The sequence below is a fragment of the Acipenser ruthenus genome, chromosome 2 (genome assembly GCF_902713425.1).
Source record: "Acipenser ruthenus chromosome 2, fAciRut3.2 maternal haplotype, whole genome shotgun sequence".
Lineage (NCBI taxonomy): Eukaryota > Metazoa > Chordata > Actinopteri > Acipenseriformes > Acipenseridae > Acipenser > Acipenser ruthenus.
Window position 1 is genome coordinate 65,979,099 of NC_081190.1, and position 24,259 is coordinate 66,003,357.

The following is a 24,259-nucleotide window of genomic DNA, read 5'->3' on the forward strand; positions in this document are numbered from 1 at the left end:
CAGAGAGTCCTTACAGCTGAGGTCACTCAGCATGAAACTGAGTTATTTGGAAAAGCCTCTGCCAACATCAGTTATGTTACCAAAGAGGCCATATGGTCTTCTATAGTGGAGAAAGTCAATGCCATCAGTGTTAGCAGGAGGACAGTCAACCAGGTGATGAAAATGTGAAATTCAGCTACTAGGTCTGGGATGACCTGCGGAGTGAGATGATAACGCCTTACCATCACATCCCAAACAAAGTGACCCTGGGTTTGAATGTGCAGGGTCTTCTCCGTCTTGCCCTTCTCCTCCGAAGGTTTCAATTCAAAGATGACCACCAGCAATACTTTTGGGAAAAGTATACCAAAGCTGTTGCAATGGAGCGTGAATGGAGACAGCAGATGAGGGATGTCTCAAGAACACAAAATCATGACCCTTGTGCCTAACGAAGACATAGAGGGATCTACCACATTAAGTCGGTAGAACCTGATGAAAGTATGCAAAGTATTTAAGAAAAATTACTGAAATCCGAGACATATTTGAATTTATTGTTATTCCTCAAGCCTGTTCTGCTCAAACAATGTGTCTGCACTGAGTGACAGGAAAAATACAAAACAAAACAAAAAAACAACTCTGTGTCGTCTCAACTCCGCCCCCTGGTGTATCTTTTCAATGGCAATGTGCACAATATCAAAAATAAAGATGTACTTTCTTTTGCATGTTTTAATTAAATTAATTTACTCAGTTTAATTTAGTGTGTAGTTCAAAGTTATAAATGGGACTGCCTTATTGGCGTAAGAATATTAAAATATATATATATATATATATATATATATATATATATATATATATATATATATATATATTTCCCTCAAGGCGTCCGTATATTCGTAATGCACAGGATTATATTCTTCATTAAAATCAGCACAGTAACCTGACATTAGCAGTCGTGTAAATGAAAATGTTTCAGTGATGACAATGCTTTGTTGTAGTTTATTGTTGGGATAAGTAAATACATTATCCAATTGTTTATGGGATAAGCTAATCTTCAATGGATTTGTATTTAAATATATTTCCAGGCAGTAAGGCAAATGGGATACTTCAAATTAAACCAGTCGGAATTCTCATTTACAAAGCAAGATCTGCTCCTGTGCTTGGAGAAAGAGCAGATGTGAATATGTTAATGACATAGAAGCATCACATATGCAGAGATAACAACTGTACTTTAGAAACACATTTTACATATAAACTGGGGCTTTCCCCATATATTTGGATCGCACAAACAAATAGAAACATCTGTCATATGGAGCACAAACATTAGTGCAAATGGACTGTACCTCACATGACTGATTTGTAATGTTAGTCTAGATTCACACACATTTTGAGGTGTGTGTCTTGCTCAGTAAATATGCAGGGCTCGAAATAACTGACGGCAATTGCCGAAGTGCCCAAGCCGCTTTCCGCAATGCCTGTCAAAACCTACGGCAAAAGTTGTCTGTAACCATTCACAAACTTGCTCAGCGTCAGCTGGCCCGTGCTCTGTCTAATCTCGTCCTGCGAGGAAATGACTCATTATCATAATGTATTATTGTTCCCATTCTTTTTAATGTGCACCTCCCAGCACTAAGCCACGAGAAAGACATAATGTATATTTGGTTAATAAAGGGCAAACAGAGGGAGGGACGGTGTTAGACTAAACTGAATATGACTGCGCTTCAAGGAATGTTCAATCGCACGTGTTCACCTGTCCATCTGTGTGCACTGTGTTAACTCAAAAACGCTTAAAAAGAAAGAAGAGCTGTAAAGTGGCAGCGGAATGTTCGGATTTGCCAGATGTCAGATGTTCAGGTAAACAATGGGTGGACAACAATTCGTCCCTGACAATAATAATAATATTAATGTGAACTCAAGTTCTCAAGTACTGCAGAAAGGACGAGATTCGACAGAGTTAAACTTGAATTGTGATAGAACGGGTTTAAAATTGCCATACTTAAAATGCAACGGTGCAATACACAGACTCATGCCTTCAGCGTATATAAATTGCTAATTTATATAGACATTTCAATGACTGTCGCTGTTTTGCAATTTGGTGTTATCCCCCCAACCTGTTAAAAATGAACACACAATAGGTAGACAATTATTAGTTTTGTTCAAATTCCTAGTTAAAAAACTAAGTAGCTATGACATGGTTCAAGTAGCAGCTCCTTGTGTTATGAAACGAGTAGCAGAGATAACATAATAGTGAACGAAAAACAATCTTGAGAAGTACATCGATTTTTATTTTCATTTATTTATGTGTAATACATTCTCACTACCTTAGGAAGTTCTGCTTTTTAACTTGTAAAACGTGTGCTTTCATGAAAGGGGTTAGAATGCTTAAAAACAGCATACCTTTTTTTTTTTTTTTTTCTGAATCGAGTGTCCAGCAATGCACCATCATAACAAAACTGTAAATCCTTTGCAACTGTAAATTTCAAGAACTGTGAAACTATATAAAGTCTCTCAAATGTAAACATCTAACATTATGTACATCTGTCATTGTGATGTAGAGCACTCTCCATTGCCTGACGAAGTTTATATTTTGAGTTTGTTTTTTCCAAAGCCGCGTTGTTTGTACAGGTTTTGTTGTAACAGCGGTTACACTATCGTTTTGACCACTATCGTTTTCAAACTCCAGCCATGCATAAATCTTCAACCAGTTTGGCTGAAAGTCTTATCTTTTTTAACTTTCCCTTCACTGACATCGCATATTTGTGCTGTTGTATCACTAAGGCTGTATTGAAGCCTCTCATGTAATGTATGTTTTAGTCAGTGGTGTGTGACGAGTTTAGTTAAAAAAAATACCCAGATTTTTTTGTGCCAAATTACCCTTTGTATTTTTTCATTAAAAAAGTTTGTTGTTTTTAAATTGGATTTTTATACCATTTTATTTTTACAATGTAAATGTGACCTATATTTTACTTTTGTAACATTTAGTATGTGAATCACTCATAAAAAATTGATTTGTGTTTGTCTGAATTACTGTTTCAACAACATAACAGGCTCTCTGTATTTCTTTTTTTGTTGTTTTATGAATGAGTATGAAATTACCGTGGTGGCCTTGGGTTGGATTTATGTTTTGCCTTTTTGCCCCATAGAACTGCCTTGGTGCCCCTGAATCTTCACGCCCAATGAAGGCAACATTGCCTTGCCCTTCATGACCTTAAGTTCATGCCCTGAATGTGTATATGCTGTATAATGGTCAAGAGCCTGAAGTTGACCTGCGTTCTTCTTGTAATTGTTTGACTTATTTAATGTAGGACACTTCCCCCCACCTCCTCTCAACAGATATGTTTGAACAGTATGCCATTAGAAGAATTTACTGTGGTGGTGACCATCATTTTTTGATGTGCTCAAAATGTGAGGTAAGAATAAAAGATTCAAACATTTAACTTATGTTTGCATTTTCTCAAGCAATTCCTATCGGTTTTCATTTGTGACAGTACCTGTATTTGCATGTCTCAAAATACCTTATACTACCACCAGGTGGTACTGTAGCACAAGCTACAAAATTAAAATGTTCATGCAGTATTCATGCAGTAATGGAGAAAACAAATTTATGTAAACTCCCATTGTTTATCGGGGAGTGTTGGATAAACTGGAGGCCTGCTTATTTTGGACTTCTACTTTGAAGCTGATAGAGGATATTGATTCTAATGCTTTCAAGTACGTTTACCTAACTGTAAATATAAGATGTTCATCTTGCTTTTGCTTGTTATTTTTTTATTTTCTAAATTATTTGTAATACTTTTGTAAAGTCCCAGTCTTTACAAGATTGACAAGGTTATGTTTTAGACTAAAGATGGTAGGCACAAGACTTTTATATTAACATGTAAATCAAACTGCAGTTTAGCTGTACGATTATTTTAGTCAAACAGTCACTGTGGTAAAATATGTAGGTTACATATATGATTCAAGAAAATACTGTAGGGAACCACCTCCGCTGGGAACAGCTGTGGGGGGGGGGGGGGGGGGGGGGGAGGCAAAAGGTTGTTAACGTTCATATACATAAAAAAAAAAAAGAAATAGCTAATGTACTATTTGTTGTTATTTGATGGTTAAGTTAGATAATCACAATTCAATGATTACATTTCTTGTTCACTTTTCATTTTAGCGATATAATCCTTCTGCTTTCTTCCACTGCCTGTTGGAACGCAAGTTTTCTTGATCAAAGGTAAGTAGCGATATTAAGTGTTTTTCTGTGGATTCTTGTTGCCATGTTGTTTAATTTGCGTCATTTGTGGTATTTTAAAACCAGCATCAGAGCAAGCGTGTGTAAGATTCAGTTGAAGCATTGTTAGTTCTCTGAGTGAGGGTCATGGAAGTGCAGTGTTTACAAATGCCAAGTTCTAATCCTGCTTCTGTGGTTGTGTCTGAAAGCTGTTGTACTGTACTTAATTAGGCATTGGACACAACAGGCACAAGTAAGGGGCTAAAGAGGAAAGCTCTTTTAATCACTTTTACTGTTGGGTTTTATTGTGCAAGGTAGTCTACAGATTACACCATAGCAGAGGAATTGAGGCAAGGTCTGCGCATAAGGTCCAGTATGAACCTCCTTGGATCTGAAGTACTGCATTAACCTTGCGACCAGGAGGGAAGACTTCCCATTAAGTGCTACTTTGGAAAAACCATGCAGTTTAAAGCTCGCAAAAAGTAATGAGTTCCAGACTGGTCAATTGGTGCTTTAGAAATGAAAGCACTTGAATAGAAGTGATATTTGGAGCATGACAGGGGCAATTTAAAGCAGACCAGTAAGGAAAATAGAACTTGAAAATAAAGGAAACAGTCAAAAGGCAAATTGTAAAAGTAAAATATTAGACTAGGTGGATTCTTAAAAAAACATCTTCAAATGAAATAGGCCTTTTTTTAAATGAAGAAATGCATTAATTACTGATATGTTTTAGGTACAGTAATTAATGTACATACATTAAGATAAATATTCAAATGTTCACCAAAAAGAAACAATACTTAACTTATTTTAATTAATGAATTTAGTCTTAACATAATAGTGGTGATATAGATATAAAGATAAGCATAGTTACGCACATAATAGGTACCTTTTTATATTGTTGTGGCAAAGTGGTCTGCAGTGCGCAGGTGTAGCGGTGATGCTCAAACAACAACAACAAACAGTGTTCACGGTCCAAACAGTTCTTTAATTAGTTTCACGGTTTGGCTCCGTTAAATAATAATAGTGGCAACTACACAGCAATGTGTAATTGCACAGCTAAGCAAAACAGGGTTTCAGTCCCGAAATAATAACACAAGAATACAGGCACGGCTCCGTGTCCTTTCTCGCGGTGCTCCAGTGCTGGTGGTGAATCCACAGTTATTAGTGACTAGTGCAGTATTTGTAATCCAGGTTTAATGCTGGCTGGAACAGCGACAGCTCCCGGTTGTTAGCTGTCTACTAAATACAAATAAACAGTGATTAACAAAACAAATACAAAACACTCACGGTTTCGTTTTATGGTTCTTTCAGCGCTCTGTTTCGTAACCATAACAAAGGAACAGATCGCTCGGCCACACACCCTGATATACCTTCAGTCACACCCCCTTTGGTAGCGAGTACAATCACATCTCCTCCAATCCATGACCGACACATCGTCTACCGTAGTAAGGCACCAACTTCTAGTATTGTGTAACTTAAGGTTAATTTAACTCTCCAATTAAAGGTTGCAGTTCAAAATCAGAAAAGTCAGGAAATGGGACGTTAAGGTTGCACGCAACCTTAACTCACCCCTATTGCATCAGATATGATGTCATACATGACATCAGTAATGACATCAGCAATGACTAATCACATGACAAATGCTCCACCAAGACTGCCTAGAATGACATTACCAAAATAATAACCTTTGGAGAGTTTCTGTGATGTCATCATAAACTAGGAAACCTTTAGTTTAGTCACAGAACCTGTAACTCACTGAAGTACAGCTTTTATTTTTTATATTTTTTATATTACCTGGATACCTGGTGTCTTTGCTTAGGTCACAGGTCAAATCTAATCGTCTAGAGGAAAATGTCTTTTGTTTTTGTAATTAAATTTAACATGAATGTTTACATAACTAATTAACAAATGCTCCACCAAGACTGCCCAGATGGACATTACACTGTGCTGGACTGTAGCTATCATGCTTCTTGGCATATTTGCCAACGTAGACACAATCATAGTACACTTCCATTGCGCTCACTGTCACTCGGGTCACTATTGTCTATAGACGTGATATAGGTGTTGCATAATTACTACTGTTACTTCCAATGCAAAAGTTGGCACACTTGCCACTATGCAATATGGCATTGCCATATATCTATCCACTCAGTAAAAGGAATGTTTTTTTTTTTTCTAGAACAGTGCCATGGAGAATGAGGACCAAACTGTGCTTCTTTGTCTTGTTCTTGTCATATGAGTTGTTCCTAAGAACAGCTAATGTCACAATATTCTGCATACCAATAAACACACCCAGGTAATGTCCTTCTGGGCAGTCTTGGTGGAGCATTTGTCATTTGATTAGTCATTGCTAATGTCATTACTGATGTCATGTATGACATCATATCTGATACTTCAATGGAAAGATTCCACACATTCTAAGTACGGTTGAGCTAGATGGATATAATCCCTGATATATGCCCTTAGAATCTTTGTAACCGCATCACAAAAACAAATCAAACAAGATCATGTCATCAGCTATTAACAAAATGTCGTATAAAGTAAATTTCAACCTTTTTAATAAGATGTCAATTGAGGAATGGCTAAATCAAAACCTACAGTTGCTGTAAGCAGTACAGAGAGAAGTACTGTCGGACAGACTTCGAGCAATTATTTTAATAATTGCTTGATATCTGGAAATATTCAAATCAATTACAAAGGAAAAGACCAATTATTATTATTATTATTATTATTATTATTATTATTATTATTATTATTATTATTATTATTATTACAATTGCACAATCTTTTTTTTTCCGATCTCTGTCCTCAGTTTATTTTTATGGAAGCATTTTTAATAACTGCCCACTAATAATAGTAGTAGCAGTAATACTACTACTACTACTACTACTAATAAATATTTTTCACAACCTTTTGTTCTCTGTTTATCCAAATACAAGTATACAGTTTTATATTTACAGAACGTTCATTTTAGAGTGCTTATGTGGAAGGATACGTAAAAACAAAAGGAAAACCTAAATAAATTCAGTTCAAATCAATAAAAATGATAGTTAATTGTGCTGTAACATTGAAGAATATAACCAATAGGACCCTCCACATCGGGCATTGCCAGGCATTATACGACCGTTTGGTTGTAATAGCGCCCTTGTCTCGGGCCCCATTACCCAAACGGTCGTATAATGCCTTCTGTGTCGGATCTTATTGCTTACATATATACAGTGCCTTGCAAAAGTATTCAGACCCCTGACCAATTCTCTCATATTACTGAATTACAAATGGTACATTGAAATTTCGTTCTGTTTGATATTTTATTTTAAAACACTGAAACTCAAAATCAATTATTGTAAGGTGACATTGGTTTTATGTTGGTAAATATTTTTAAGAAAAATAAAAAACTGAAATATCTTGCTTGCATAAGTATTCAACCCCCACACATGTGTTTGTAGAAAACACAATTGACATATTAGAGGTGTTTCCTTCAGATGTCTGTGTGTGTTCATGAAGTTGATTTTTGTTATCCACCACTATGCATGTCTGTGTGAACATATGTACTGTACAGTATGTCAAGCTAACAGTTTTGCATATATCTACAATTGTGATTCTCTATCAACAAAATACAGGTAGTGAACAAAAAATGAGGGACACCAAGTAAGGGCTTCCACACAGGTGTGGCTCATGCGGTAATTAAGCAAATAACATCCCAGCAAGCTTAGGGTCATGTATAAAAATGCTGGACAGGCCTGGTTGCCTATAATTATGGCTAGCATGGCTGCAAGAGGAGACCTCAGTGACTTTGAAAGAGGGGTGATTGTTGGGGTGCATTTGGCAGGAGCTTCAGTGACCAAGACAGCTCAACTTGCTGATGTTTCACGAGCAACAGTCTCTAAGGTGATGTCGGCATGGAACTCCGAGGGAAAGACATCATCAGCAAAGGGCAACAGTGGGTGGAAGCGCATTCTCCAGGATCGTGATATCCGTGCATTAATTCAAAGTGCAAGGCAAAACAGGCGAGCAACTGCAGATTAATTGACTGCAAATTTCAACTTGGGGCGCGATCAGCCAGTTTCATCAAAAATGGTCCGCCGAGAACTCCACAGAGCGGGATACCATACCATGGCCCAACACCCTATTAAGTGACTTTACATTGGTGTTTCCATTTTTTTGTTCAGTACCTGTATGTCCCACTTACATTTTTACATATACAAAATTTAGAAGTAGGTCATAGTGATCTGTTTTTGTATTTACAGTGGTGGCATGGGGTGTATGTTATGGACATACAGTACTTGTTTATTTTAATCAAGTAAAATTTCAGACAGTCCACCCAAAATAAATAAATAAATAAATATATATATATATATATATATATATATATATATATATATATATATATATATATTATTTGCACGTGAAGAGATGACAATATTTGGTAGATTACACTATATATAGCATCCTTTAGAACCTGCTGTTTTATGGAGCAACTACAGATGTTAACATTTTTTAGGACATTGCTAGAAGTTTAGCACATTCTGAAAAGCATTGCTAACTTTTAAGGATCAGGCCCCTCCCTAGTATACTCTGCTTTTCTTCTCTGTCTGCAGCAATTTCAGTCTAGCTATTATCTGGCGCATGTCACTGTGGTCAGCTTGCTCCTCTTCTTTCCAGGAGTTTTGAAAGCCGCTTGACTCCCCAGCTGTCCTGTTCTCCCCCAGATGCTGAGGCCATGCTGATCTGTCTGATTCCGTATGAGTGCCCTGTTCTTAACGACTCCAAGTATTACATCAACAGTTCCTTTGGCCATGGCAATACTTCGTTTGGACAAAAACGCTAGCAAAGCACTTGGTATGTCTTAAATTTCATTTTTATTATTGTGGAAATGTGCAACACTTCAATTTCAATTGACACAAATGTAAAATGACTGTATCTCATATTTTGCACATTGTAAAGCCAATAAATATATTTTTCTATGGCTCCAGCTGTCTAAATGCACTTGTCAAGTGATTTTTGCAATGGCCCACTTAGCAATTATTTTTTTTAACTTGGAGCCCCCACCACCACCACCACCACAATAGCGAGAATTATAAATCACAGATGATAAATCAACCCATCACAGTGAAGTATTTGCCAAACTTCCACTCCATCTTATCCTGCGTACAGATGTCATCCATGCATAGAACACCACACCTGATTCCAGTGTTCAAACATCAACAATAAAATAAATCACACAAACCGGGTACGTTTTGTAAAATGGATCATCCTAGTAACTTCACTGTTTCTTTGAATTTTGTTGAACTTGACGCAAGTTTGTCCGACAAACGCTACAAACTTTTAAAAACATACGTTTCTCTGGCTGCACTTTATTTTTTTAATAAAAACAGTCTGCCATTAGCCAGTATATCACCACAGACAACACACTGAGGACAAGGTTCATCTGCCCTGCCAATAAAGGTAAATCCAATTTCTTCCTGTTTCTGAACTTTTAGTTTTTTAGATGATGATGCACCTGCACAATCACTTTTTTCACTCACCACAAACCGATTCATTTTATGCACTGAACAAGGGTACAATGCTGCAGGAACTGTCACTGATTTGTAAACATAAAATCCCAAAGATTGGGTCTCTGCTTTATTAAGTACAGTTTTCCAGACTAAAAAAGTACAAGTGTTATAGGTAAAATACAAAATAAACTTAAATTAAACCACAAAACATTTGCAAGTTTGTAAAATTCACATTTATACTTGTGTAAAAATATATTTAGAATTTGTTTTATTATATACTATAACTACTGTATTATTGGAACTCTAACCCCCCCCCATATTTCTCCATCAGGTCCTCTCAATATTGTAATACAAAAAGTTCTAATACACCGTCTGCCATCTATTATCCTCTAAATAAAATGTATTCTCCCAAGAGAAGTGCCTTTAAATGAGTTTTTGTAATGTGCTTGTAAGATTCATCTAAGCAAAATTAATGACATGGTTTCGTTCTCTTTTTTAGATAACTGGTGGTCTTCAGTGGGTTCTGGAGTTTTTATTTGACTTGTGGAGATGTATGTATAAGCAGATAGTGGTTTTTCTCTTGAGCAGAGGGAAAGCTTTGTTAATCCCTGTGTTTTTAGACAGTTACATCAGCGCTGCACTTAAGCTTTTAGAGAAGCTGCACAAGGTACATCTAAATTCCACTAATACCAAAACCAAAGTGATGTGTTTTCATTGTTTACGTGTACCAGTATGTACTGTGTCTATGTACAGTATAAGTAAAGTATGCATGGAAGTAGAGAATCTGCTGCGTCTAAATTTTGTGTCAGACTTGACAGGGTGTTATATATGTTACATTTTTATTTTCATGTTAAGGTCAGTGTATATCTTTTTAAAATACCATTTAAATTATATGTTCTTACTTTGTTTAATTACTGTAAAGCAAGAAAATAAAAACTAGTTTACTAACCTATATTTAATACAATATCTCACAATACTTTTTATTATGGCACAAAATGTGTGAGTTCGCTACCCCAAAATAAAATATTGTCCAGTGGTCCTGGTACGGTTGCACACTTTGACTGATACCTTAGCATGCGGTACAGCACTGCAATAGATTACCTGCAAACCTCACGCCACCTTTGCTCCTGATAATTTTAGGGTAAATGGAGAATACAATAAATGAAATCCATAAGTCATGATTATTTTATTTTAAATGTATCTCTTAAAAGTTTGTGTAACCCTTTAGTTGTGTCTCATCATTACTTTTGTGTTTGACCTTCAGGTGAATTTAAAGGCTCAGCACGTTCAGTATGACCAATTTTACATAGCTGGCTTAACCAGCTTGGTGGGTATCCAGGAAGAGTACCTGAAGTGGGTTTTAAACATGGCTGGAAATGTAAGTACTGTGTCAGTAGTATGCCTTATTTAACCTACTGTAGCATGGATCTTTGTAGTTCAGTGGATTGGTGCATACTCATGTTTTTTTTTAATTCTTTTTTTGATTTAGTGTGTCCAGTTATTATTTTACCCCCAATTCTTCTCCAAATTTGGAATGCCCAATCGCTTTTCCTCTCACCGCAGCAATTCGCCATGCGGCTCAGGAGACCCGAAGGTTCAGTGGGCATCCTCCGATCCCATGATCAAGCCAGCTTCCTTTTTCACCCAGGAACTCGAGAGCAGATGTTAGCGAGCTACCGGCCTCTGGAATCTCCAGCGAAGACCAGCCACTTCGTACAGCCAGGACACGAACCTGGCTGTGCTTCATGGTGTTTTTTTTTAAATAATCAAACTTGCAGGAATAATGTCTCCTTTGTAATAAAATATGATGTTGTCCATGTTAAACAATAAATAGTTCCTGGAATAAATACTGGATGTACTATTGGTTAAAACCAGCAGTGAAAGAATATTAGACATCCAGACTAACTTTAACAAAAAGTTAAGAGCATGCTTATGGTAAAGGCATACCAATACTGTGACATGAACTAAAAACTATATATTAGCGGTCAGAAAATATTTTGTAGCCACTATTACTACAGAAAAATCATCCCATATTGTATCAAGTTTATTGCAAGCAGAAATACGCTGTATGCTGTGGGATTAGCTGCACAATAATTGCATTGGTGTTATATGTTTTCTATAAATTCTCAAATTAATAATTGATAACTGGGTAGTAAAAAGAGACTCTGGTTGGGTACCTTAAAACTCGACATGTACCCGTGATGCCCTCAAGTATTTATAATTATGTAATTTTGATGAATAAGGAAAAAATCTGACTTGAGCTTTATGAAAATTCCATTGAGATTGTATTTTGAGGTAAGTGACTATACTGCTTATAATACTGTATATTAGAAAAAAAAACTAAAATCGTTTTGCCAACCTGAAGGTTCATATTGAGGTAAGTGACACCATTATCACCACTATACTGCTGATAATACTGTATATCAGGAAAAAAAAGCTAAAATCGTTTTGCCAACCTGAAGGTTCATAGATTCCACATATACTTCTATTATTTCCTATTTTACAGAAAACTTTCTTTAACATGTTAAAAATATTTCCAAAGCTGCAGGGTGCTTTATGCAGGTTTTTATTTTATAAATTCAAAGTTTCTTTTGGTACTGACAAGCATTTTGTAGTTTTCTTTGCAGAAAATTAGACCATCCCTTGTACAGGTGAAAAAATGCATGTGCATTCTTGCTTAAATTTGCATGTCAGGCAAATTCCATTGTCACAGAAGTGTTCCTTATAAATCCTAAAGGAGGTCTCTTTTTTCATTTGTAGAACTCTGTGTGCCTACCCATTTATATTCAACACCAAAACCAAAATACTGCAGACAGATGCTCAGTTACAGATGCAGGTAATTTCAGCAGTTTGTTAAGCATCTCGCTTGAGGGGGTGCTTACGGATTGCTTGTATTTGCGTCACAGCCACAGCTGCCGAAGACTTGCAATGATTTGCTTGTATCTCCAAGACTCTTATGTTCCACTAACTTTAAATGTACAGGTGCACCTTTGGGGAAATGTTCTTGTTTTTTTGTATGAATTTGTATACCCTCCTAGATACAAGTTAATTCACTCGTCCCCTAAATTTATTGTCTGAATGTTTATGCCCTGTTTAGCTACCTTAAATGATTAATTACTATATGTAATGGCCCGAAATAGGAGTTAATCTACAATAGAGACAAATTTCAGTGTCAAGAGGACCAGTTATGCAGTTCTGTCACCCATACAAGTGAAACAGTACAATAAGTAATATAGTGGACAGAATGTGAAACAGCTGTTCTTGACTGTGATGGTGCATGTCCCATCGCAGAATAAACATGGCACATAAATAGAAATGTTCACTGTGAAATCCCATCAAGGTATCTGCTTTATATTACCGGGGGATGAAGTTTAAAAAAAATAACTGTAATAATGAAACTCTGATGCATAGCGTAACGGTAGCCGGTAAGACAAAATAAAAAATTTTTACTAAACATAGCAGAATGCAGCCTGTTGACAGGGAGACACACTTTTTCTTCAATATAAACTAAAATATTCAAGAGCTGTTGTATTTTCATTGTATGTGGCAAAATAGAGTATCTAGTATCTAGACGTATGTTCTTCATCATATTTTAATCCTAATCTTAACTAAAAGAAGACAATTTATTTCCGGTTGTGTTGTGTGATATATGCCTTCATTCTGGAAATGAACAACATGGGGTTTCTTTGTTCATGATTGATGCTGATGCTCTTTAATTGCTCTGTCAGTGTTTTGTAGAACACACCTGGTTCCACCTGATTGGTGTAACATGTGGTCTGGCGATATACAACTCCACTGTGGTGGACCTGCACTTCCCCTTGGCCCTCTTCAAGAAGCTTCTGGGTGTGCCGCCCACTCTGGGGGACTTAAAGGAACTGTCCCTGACTGAGGGAAGGTATGTGAGACCAGCAATGCATAGATGCATTACTGTGACCAAGCTGTTGAGTGGCGTGTGGGTGGTGACGTCACGGATCAGGAACAGAAACCAAAACAAGGAATGGCGGGTGAAACTGTAGCGCTACAGCGCTCAGCTTATTTATTAAATAATAAAACACAAAAGATTTAAACAAATAATAAACCAAGGGGCGGGACACTCCGCCACAATTACTTACTGTGATTCTGCAATTGATACAGCTAATTAACAGTAAATATTTCTGGGCAATGCAATTCTGAACTGTATGTAGGTCAGGCCATTTAGTATTGAACATCCTCTGTGGGAAATGAGAGAGACAGCTACAGTGGAGGTTCCAGTATGTATCTCTGCCCTAGTTTGTTCAGGGCCTTCTGAGAATTGCAATTCATTCAAAGGGTTGCTCATCACAGAGGAGCAGATAGCAGCTTTAATATGGTGGAAAAGCTCCATACTGTGTCAGTGATGGAACTTCAAACACTGTTTAACTGTAGTTACAAGATCAAAATAACTAAAATTCACTTAGTGCTTGGAAGATTATTTGAGTAATTTAGTGCTGCTGATTGTGTAGTTGTTTTCGCTTTATCACAAAGAAGGTGGCGTTTTGATGATTCAGCTAATAGCTACTGGGATGGTTTACTTGGAGTGTCCTCGTATGCAAAACAGAACCAGGGCCTTCAAAATCTGCAAACAGAGAGGATCTCAGCTCAAGAAAAACTTCCTTGCCAGTTTATATAACACTGCTTATGTAATTTGTTCCCAGCTGTGGCTGAATGAAATAGGCAGTGCCTCCTGTTTAATTATTTGCAGATGAGCGAAGGCAGTTGAAGTAACCCTTAATTGACTGACTGATCAAGGATCTGTATTATAACATTAATAAATAAGATACATTGATCCAACCATTTGATTTTCCTACTTAACTGATCCACCGAAAAGGATCCTAAATGTTGCCGCACCTGATATTATTTTGGAGATTATTTGTTTCAGTAATGGCCCAGTCATCAGAGCATGACTTAAATATCTTGTAACAGTATATTCAGACAGCTAAATGATCGATTTTTACATCTGAAACCACAACGTGTCAGGACTTATGGGTACTACTGTCATACTTCTTGGTATTCACATTCATAACCACCAGTTATTCATGGTGATCTACTTTGATTTCTGCTAACACCTATAAACAAAAAATAGAGGCATTCAGGTCACTCATTTCTATAATGTAATAACAAATCTTATTCACAGGGGTGTTGCTTAGTTCCCAACTGGAAAACACACATGCAATCATGGGCTATAACTAGGATTGCAGTAAGTGTTTGGATCAACACTTCTAAAATGACTGATGATATTGCCACCTGACATGAGCGATTTGAAATCCGGAAGCTCCACATTTTACTGGGATTAGTTCAGGTCCCTTCCTCAATGACACAGCTGGCACATGAACACAGCCCTCTGATTCACAAGCCTCGAGAGGAAGCCAGGATGAATCATAAATGGCTGTCCTGCCAGTAACTTAAAAGGTTCTTCAAAATTGATGTGTGATTTAAAGAAGGGAAATGTTTGGAGCCTTTGCTGATCCTCTTGGAATAGTTTGACATCAACTTCAAGATGTTTTTATCTTTTAGTCAATCTGAAATATTACAAGTTTGAGTAACCAGTTTAAAATGGCTCACACAATACAGCGTTGCCGACTAATTTGATGCCATTTCCAACAAGTTCTGCACGTGCTTGATAAATAATCAGAGCATGACTTAAATATCTTGTAACAGTATATTCAGACAGCTAAATGATTGATTTTTACATCTGAAACCACAACGTGTCAGGACTTATGGGTACTACTGTCATACTTCTTGGTATTCACATTCATAACCACCAGTTATTCATGGTGATCTACTTTGATTTCTGCTAACACCTATAAACAAAAAATAGAGGCATTCAGGTCACTCATTTCTATATGGTAGCAGTGTGGAGTAGTGGTTAGGGCTCTGGACTCTTGACTGGAGGGTTGTGGGTTTAATCCCCAGTGGGGGACACTGCTGTTGTACCCTTGAGCAAGGTACTTTACCAAGATTGCTCCAGTAAAAACCCAACTGTATAAATGGGCAATTGTATGTAAAAATAATGTGATAACTGTATAATGTGAAATAATGTATAATGTGATATCTTGTAACAATTGTAAGTCGCCCTGGATAAGAATTCTATAATTTTACAGTACAGGATTAAAATATTTTGGGTAATATGAAATTCTCTTGGCAAGAAACAAACATACCAGTCCTCTGAATCTTGTTTTGACTGTTGTAGGAAAGGTTACAGGTTAACAGTTAATCCAGTTTGTCCAGGTTTCTACATAAATTAATTTGAAATCCTTTATGGTCTGTAGAACTGGGTCATTTGCCGGATTTATTAAAACTTCAGAAATATTGTGCTGTATTGAACCACAAAATACAGATAAAGGTCTGCTGTCCTCATTTGTATGTATTAAAAGAAAGACAAAAAAACAAAACACTGATTGCTTTTTCACATACTAGTTTAGCTTTAATACCAAATCCATCTGTCTCAGACCTACACTTAAAAGAGTATCACAGCATCACAAAAACTGTTTGAAATGCTGCTTTCCTTGTTTGCAGCTTCCTAAAAGGTATTGTAATTGCAGCTTAGGCTTTAAGTGTTCTACTAGAAATTGTGTGGTAATAAATATATTATCTGGGATGTAAGTCTTCAGATGCATAGTTACAGACATGTATTTTATTATTGTTGTACTTCCCAGTAGACATTTGGCAGAATTCTGTTTGTGAAATCTTACTTTGGCGCTCCTGCACCAGCAATGTAACACAGTTTCAGGAATTGCTGGCTCCTTTAGGAGGAAGTGTGGGGACAAGTGACTATCTGCCCCTGAAGAAAAACATATCCAAATAGGATACAAGTGGCCGCCAGGAAGCTTGTTTCAAGTTAATGTCCAGCTAAATCAAGCACAGCTACAGTGAACCCCCTCTCCCATCCCAGGATCCCTGTGCAAACCTGTAATCTGGCTGAAATAGGTCGTCTAATTAAGATTGGTGTGGTTGTTTAAAATAAATAAATAAATAACATTCCCTCATGTGTGCTTCCTCTGTAAAAACTGTTTGCTATTTCATTACAAACCAAAAGACCCTGGTACTGACTTTTGCAATACACCAATAAAGCAAGTACCATAGAAGGCAAGCCCTCACCTTAATATATCCAAACATATTAACAGCTTAAGTTATTAAGAACTCCATTAGGCCCTGGAGATGATTAAGCCCTTGCTTTTTTCACAGCTCGCTTTACTTCTTTCCAGTTAGGTGCACAGTCCTCCATTTGGTATTCTGGTGGATTGATAGGTGGGATATCTGAAGGAATTGACATAGGCTCCTGCCTTTTTTAATCTGTATGTGTTTCCTCCAAATAGCTCTCCAGCTCAAACTTAGATGCTTTTAGTGTGCCATTCTTCTCGCTGGTGAATAACTTCTTCACAAATTTGAATGGGTCTTTATAAAAGTCAGTTCTCGCACGCTCCTTCTTTTTGTAGCGTTTCCGTAGACGCTCAGCTCTGCGCAATGTTGCAAGCTTATCTTTTATGACCCTTTGTAAGAGATTGAGTCCTTAGGTTCATCACTAACTGTATCCATGCAAGTGCTCCTCACATCTATGACAGGGGTGCTGATATCCTGCGAACTGTGGTTTGCTTCCTGTCGCTGGATTTCATTCGACTGACTTCGTAAGAAGTACTGATTAATGCGAGACCCTTGTCCCTTCTCCCTCAAGCATTTCATTCTCCCTTGATGAATCTTCAAACCCCTGACCGTTGTTGCCTTGCTCCAGCCGCAGACACAAACCTGGAGTTCCATGTCTTTGCTAAATGCAGATCTTGAAGTAGTCTTTTGTGAAGTACTCTCCATACTCATATCCGTTTCTGTTCCTAAGTCATTAACCGTGTTGTCCAACGTTGAGTCATCTTCCACCCCCGCTCTCGCAGACTCTAGGGGTATTTTTCTCTTAGTGAAACAAGATAGTGAAACAAGCATTGTTATGGTTTGCGCTTTCCCATGGTGATGCTTCCAATTCTATAATTAGACTGTGCCGCCCCCCTGCCCCCCCATGGGTATCCCTCAGTGATGAGAAACCCTGTTTTATTGTTTTTTCCAGACAAGAGTTTGTGGAAGCGTATCTTAACTACGTCTTTAACAAGTCTATTGAGGAGCTGTACCAGCCATTCTCAAGCAGCTTCCTGAAGGTCTGTGGAGGCAAGGTCCTGTCACTGTTCCAGCCCTCCGAGCCGATGGCAATGGTGGTGAGGAACAATTATAACTGGGAGGAGGTGGAGAAGATAAGCTTTTGAGCTTGTCCACATCAAAGACAAAAATCATAATCCCATATCTCAGTGAGTATAGACGACTCTCTAAGAACTGTGTCCACATACCCTCCTAATACCAGCATTAGCTGTTTTTTGTTTGTTTTCTAAACCTGCAGATATCCTCATCTGCTGCTGTTGTTTCTCTTGCTGTTTTTCTTTCCCCTGGTTCCTTAACTCTTTCATCTTCCTCAACCTTTGTTTTAACTTGATTTCAGCTATGTACAGCTATGGCCAAATGTTTTGCATCACCTAGAATTTTAGGAGCGAGACATAAAAAAAAAAAAAAAAAAACTAAACTCTATGAACATAATTTTAAATCTTTTATTTAACATCATGCAATCAAAGAAACTCCAAAATAATATCTACCAGAAGCCATAATAGTACTGCGGTATTTCATGTTAGATTGCAATTTTTTATTTTTTTATTTGTCAGTTTTTCATTAAGTATATGGAAAACAGCAAAGTGGTATGTGATTCAATGTTATTGTAACATTATTCAGCAGGTTTAATTTGACTTTATGAAGCAACATTTGTTAATTCTATAGGGTGATGCAAAACTTTTGGCCATAGCTGTAGGTTTAGAATAAGGCACAGACTGCTGAAATTGCTTTAAGCATCTACTACTGTACTCTTAATATTGCTCAGCCCTCGGTCTTTCTTTTTCTCTGTAGAATGCTGCATACAAAGGTGAATACTCACTGTTACATCCTACAGTAAAAATATTCTGGGAAGTATTCCATGGGTTTCAACTGGAAAAGAGAAAACAAATCTTACGTAAGTGCATCTGTGCCTAGTGTCAAATGAATTCTTGGATGAATTTGTTTTGCGAATACCTATGTTTATCATATTTATTTTATACATTTGCATTTTAGCTGTAAGCTGGTCCTGACTGAGTGTGTGTTTGTTTGATGAACCGCTGGAGAACTCCAGAGCTTAAGCACTTTGCTTTTACTCTATAGTATGTATGGGCCCCATTTATGTTTACTCCAATATGACAATATTAAAAATACTCAATGTAATAGTGATAATAGATTTGAACAGTTGACATTGTTTTATTTGACTAGCTATAATATATAATCATCAGCCACAAAGACCACAAAATTCTCTTCTTCAGGTGTAAGTGAGTATTTAAAGATACAACTTGTTTAACACCATTTTCTGTAAATTTCCACTGAAGAGACTTTTAAGATCTTGAAAGCTAGTTTTTGAACACAAACAAACTGTGTCAACTTACAAATACTTAAGTTAACATGGTTATTTTTTCCATTGGTCTTTATTTAGTGTTTGTTAATTGAAAACAATATAACATATATTCCTTTGAGGAATAGGTTTTTTGAAAAAACATAATAAATGTTTTAAAGTCTGAAGATAACAGCCAACGTATTGCACAGGCCCAGCGTTTTTCTGTTGTTCTCAGTGTTCTTGACAGGCAGTGACCGCATCCCCATATACGGAATGGAGAGCCTGCAGATGGTCATTCAGCCCACATCGGCAGGAGAGCAGTACCGGCCTGTGGCTCACACCTGCTACAACCGGTTAGATCTGCCCAAGTACCAGACCAAAGAGATTCTCAGGAGGAGGCTTACCCAGGCCATTGAACAGTTTGAAGGATTCAGTCTGGTATGAAAACCAAACTAAAAACACATTTTAAAAAATTGGTTCCAGTTTTTGACATCTGGGGGGGGTGGTGGTAAAGGTTCATAAATAATATATATAAGAACAGAACAGAACTTTATAAATGAGTACCAAAAAATACATTATATACCCCTTGTATATAATTCTGAATTAGAGCTTTTTCATTGTCATAATGGAATGCTGGATAATAACCCCTCATTGGGGATTCCAGCTTTGTTAAAATGTAGTGTACGTTTTTTTGTTCCTTTTCCTGTTTTTAGTTTGTAATAAGTATTATTTCACTGCTGTACTATTACTATTTGTTGTTTCCCAGAAAATAAATGGTGATCTCTGTGTATACCAATTAGCAGATCCTTCACAAAGTTACCAGTTAGCTGTAATTATGTTTATTGTTAAAGCAAGTTTCAGTTTCATCTTTCCTAATCGTGTGGTATAAATAGATACTAAATCTGGACATCAAGTGGTTTACGATAATGCACTGTGTGACCTTAGGTCTGCCAGTTTATCTACTCCAACATCACTTGGATTAATTCTCAAAGCCAACTAACTCTCTCTTGTGTATCTCCTATCAAGATTAGGAATGTTAATACAACTTGATCTATTTGCTTTTATACTTAATTTTTTTTTTCTTCAAATAAATAAAACTATACAAAACCATTGCAGTTGTCAGTCATCTGTCTAAAACAAAAATTGGGGATACAATAATTCTTATGGTTTTCTAAGAGAATAATAGATGGCTGGGTGTGTATTATAATGCTGTATAATTTCATCAACGGGCTCTGATGGAGAAATTTAAAAACAAGAGTGTCACCTGAAAACCATAATAAATGAAATTTCAACATTAAACACTAGTTATTTGTATACATTATAATATACATATATATTTTCTATATATATTTAAGTATATTTAGCTCTACTACAGTACGTACATATCTTGAGCTGTTGTCACCATCCATGAACAACATACATGAGTCTACAAATTTGTTGAAAACTAAGAAATGATTGTCATTATTTTATAGACCTAAATATCCTCCTCTGTCCCTGTGTCAATTTAAAATGGCTGTTTAAATTTGTATTTATGTATCATGCATGCACATTCAGTAGTTTATTATTATATTTAATATATATATATATATATATATATATATATATATATATATATATATCTATATATCTATATATATATATATATATAAAGGTAACAGTGAATTTTCACAAGACACCAATGTGTCTAGTTTACTGGTTTTGTGCAACTAGTCAACATATCATTTACTCAACACAAACTCATTCAAAATTTTAGTTTTTTTTATATATGTATATATTATATACAAAATACAATGATGTACTAAAATGTACACACCCATATTTTCCATTCAGTGTTTACATTCAGAGATGAAGTAGCATACACTAATAATTCAGTTCAATAAATCGTCTTGCTTACTTTGTAATGTAAACATAGATCTGGGTCCATATTCACAAAAGAACAAATTCACTTTTCAGACCACTTACAAAAAAAAAAAAAAAAACAGTGTACTTGGTTAATGCTTACTATAGGCCTTGAATGGTGTTAATATAAGGATTTATCCAGTTATTAAATTGGCTTTTAGTCTTTCAGTTTAAGTACAGAAAAAATGTGGCTCACAACAGCATGCAAATGTCTAGACTGACAAACAAGCACAAGGAATACAATGAAATCTAACAACTGATCACTGTATTACACAGTTCATATGCACATGTTGGGTATTTTGTAAGAAGAAGCAAGTAAGAATTATCTAGATAACAAAGATTGCTATTAACCAATGGGAGTGAACTAATTAGCTCTGGTGAGGCTGTTGTTTCAATTCAAGGTGCCCATAATGGACAATCATTCATAAAGCAGCATTTGAAAAATTCAGTAGCAGAAACAACAGAAAACAAATCTTATTTGAACATGTCTACCTCTAAATGCAATCATAACAAAACGGTGACTGGAATCAAGCATCCATGTGAATCCATGCGCTATTCCTGTTTTGTGCTTTGCTTAGATTTCCAAAAATACATGATTTATTTTATGACTTAACCAGTAGCAAAGTAAATTACTATAACATTTCATTAGAGAACACCCAAAAATGTATGATACGAAAAAAATTAAAGCTACAATGTACTCCACACTGTTTTGGTCTATTGTGGTCATTAACTCATTTTCTCTTTGGATCATTTGAATACATCCGTTTAAAAATGATGCAAACTGCAATGTTACAAGCATGTATATTAGCCAAAAAATATATATTATTTAATTTAAACATACTCCATCACCACACCTTTTTTTGTTTAAACCAATAATAGCTTCTTTTTTTTCTCGATAATGATTTAAGACTTTTCGTTGATTAATTGCCTTGTTAAAATTTGGTTTTGATTAAATAAATTTTTCTCTCTCTCCAAAGCCCAAAGTATAACCTTTATATTAAGATTCATCAACAGAGATGTGTATTAAAATGTGGCAATCCTTTGATACATCCAGCCTCTTTTTTTGTTGGTGGGGTGGGACTGTATTTCTTGTCAAACACAATGACTTGAAGACCTGCATTCAACATTTTTAAGTAGCTGGTGATATAACTCAGTACTGCATTAGTTACTAGTTATCCTTTTGCATTTAATAAAACACATTTCAAATGTTATGGCACCAATCACACATTAATAATATAGTGAATTTAAGAACCATAACCATGTCTGTGAACTGCACGAGCACATTGGTTTTAAAAAATAATTTGCTGAACTTCATAGCCACCAAAATTATTACTTGAAGTAAAATAAAGACTGGCTGAAAAACAGCAGATCCCAACTTCACCATAAGACATGGATGTAGTGGCGTTTCATTGCTGTTGCAGGACAACAAATATGAACTCATGCTGCCAGGGTTTAGTACATTATGAGACTCCTCAAAGCTATTTACAACTGTTCTACATACTGTTTTCCTTTGCAATGAATAATACTCTTTCGAGTTCCCTTTAAGGTAACATTGTTTTTGTACTTGTAACTCAACCACATGACAACAATAAAGATAGAATTAACGACCCACATTAAACTGATCGCAAACAGCGATTAGGAACACAGTGCTACAATGCCTCTTGTAAGCAGTATCTTGGATAGCAGGTGTAGTGTGACGTAGAGATGAATATTAATTTACCCGCAATTCATTTGATGGCACTCCCATCACAGTAAATCTTTTTACATGAAAAGAAAGTAGTCTGATCACCCCTTATCTGCTTTAATCACAAAGCAGAATTAAAACTGATACAGCTTCAATTTGCAATCGCTTTAAAAATCACTCCTTTTTAAAACTAGGCCTCTCAAAACTACACAACTTATTTTTTCTCTAAAGCTTATATAAGGCTTACACACCCAGATAGCGTTACCTACTTAAATAACTATGAGAAATTATTTTCAGGTCATGCATGATTCCAAGTTATTGTTCTGCTCCTATGTCCTTCAGATTTGTAGCTTATCATTGGAAATGGGCCAGAATCTCAGGATTTCACACCAACCAGCTTTATTTGCAGCTTAACAGTAAGAGCTTTCAATACTGCAGCTGCTGGAAACCAGTATGAAAATGGATCTACCCTGGAATCCTTGTGTGTGTGTGAATGTATATGTATATGTATATGTATATATATGGTGTTCGGTGCCTCTGACGATAGAGGTTAGCAAAACGTATCAATCATCCTAGAAAAGTCCTTCAGAAGTTGCTGGTGACTCTTTGTATGGCACTTTAAAAGAATAAACACTGTTGTTCACCAGGAATAAAATGCTATCGAGTTGATAGAAAGTTTCAGTATTTGTGTTACTGTTATTCTTTGTTTTTGTGATCATCCTCTTGTTGTTATTTTGTTAATAGTGGAATTCCACTGAACACAGTCCTTCCAATTATTTACATGGTCTTTGAAGAATCCATCTTGCTGATGAGAACTTCCAGGAGCCTCAATTTGGCTTTAACATGCTTGTATTCGCTGTACTCGTCAGCCATTGGTGTGCGCTCTTCTTTCTGCACATTTCTGTAGGAGACAAAAAATATAATTTTATTGTCCAAAACATATTTGTATTTCAGTGTGTTTTATATATATATATATATATATATATATATATATATATATATATATATATATATATATATATACATACACACACACACACACACACACACACACACAGCTGCTCCAATTACCAGATTAAATCGGACCAATTAATCAACTAAAGAGTTGATCACAGATATATATAAAAAAAAATACAATTTAAATCATGTTATATAAAATAAAATCAACCAACAGAAGATCTGCATTTTCTCCGCGGCAGTCCAATCATCAGTGAGTAGAGGCGGGACATACACCATTGAAGGCATTCCCCATTTCAGTTGAAGGTCTTGTGAGTTTAACCAATGGGAAAGTCAAAGATCTGCCCTGGTTTTGCAGCTGTCCAATCATAACTGAGAAGAGGTGGGACATAAATATGCTAGGGTGCATGGTGTAAGAACAGTTGAATTTCGCACGATATTGCTATTATTATAGAGACCGTTACTGAGAATTATATTGAGCACTTTGAAATATTTAGAATTGCTTTTTACAAATTAAAAAAAAAAATCAGACAACAGAGACATCGTAGTCGATTTGGTTGCAAATCCATTTTCAT

The 24,259-nt window shown here is 36.1% G+C and overlaps 2 protein-coding genes across 10 annotated transcripts in view; one reads left to right on the forward strand and one right to left on the reverse strand.

Moving 5' to 3' along the window:
• LOC117409135 (probable E3 ubiquitin-protein ligase HERC3) overlaps window positions 1-19,588 on the forward strand; it is a 36,666-nt gene extending 17,078 nt beyond the window's left edge. The window contains exons 25-31 of the mRNA XM_058985435.1: window positions 10,949-11,037; window positions 12,445-12,520; window positions 13,413-13,579; window positions 17,756-17,945; window positions 17,982-17,990; window positions 18,634-18,736; window positions 19,380-19,588. Coding sequence (XP_058841418.1) covers window positions 10,949-11,037; window positions 12,445-12,520; window positions 13,413-13,579; window positions 17,756-17,945; window positions 17,982-17,990; window positions 18,634-18,736; window positions 19,380-19,588 — 843 coding nt within the window. The remainder of the gene's footprint in view (window positions 1-10,948; window positions 11,038-12,444; window positions 12,521-13,412; window positions 13,580-17,755; window positions 17,946-17,981; window positions 17,991-18,633; window positions 18,737-19,379) is intronic.
• A 1,296-nt stretch (window positions 19,589-20,884) lies between these two features.
• Window positions 20,885-24,259, reverse strand: part of LOC117409372 (protein FAM13A-like) — a 68,222-nt gene continuing 64,847 nt past the window's right edge. For all 9 annotated transcript variants that reach the window (XM_034015329.3, XM_034015327.3, XM_034015325.3 and 6 more), the window contains one exon: window positions 20,885-23,628. In XM_034015329.3, the coding sequence (XP_033871220.3) occupies window positions 23,505-23,628 (124 nt within the window). In that variant the 3' untranslated portion in view covers window positions 20,885-23,504. The remainder of the gene's footprint in view (window positions 23,629-24,259) is intronic.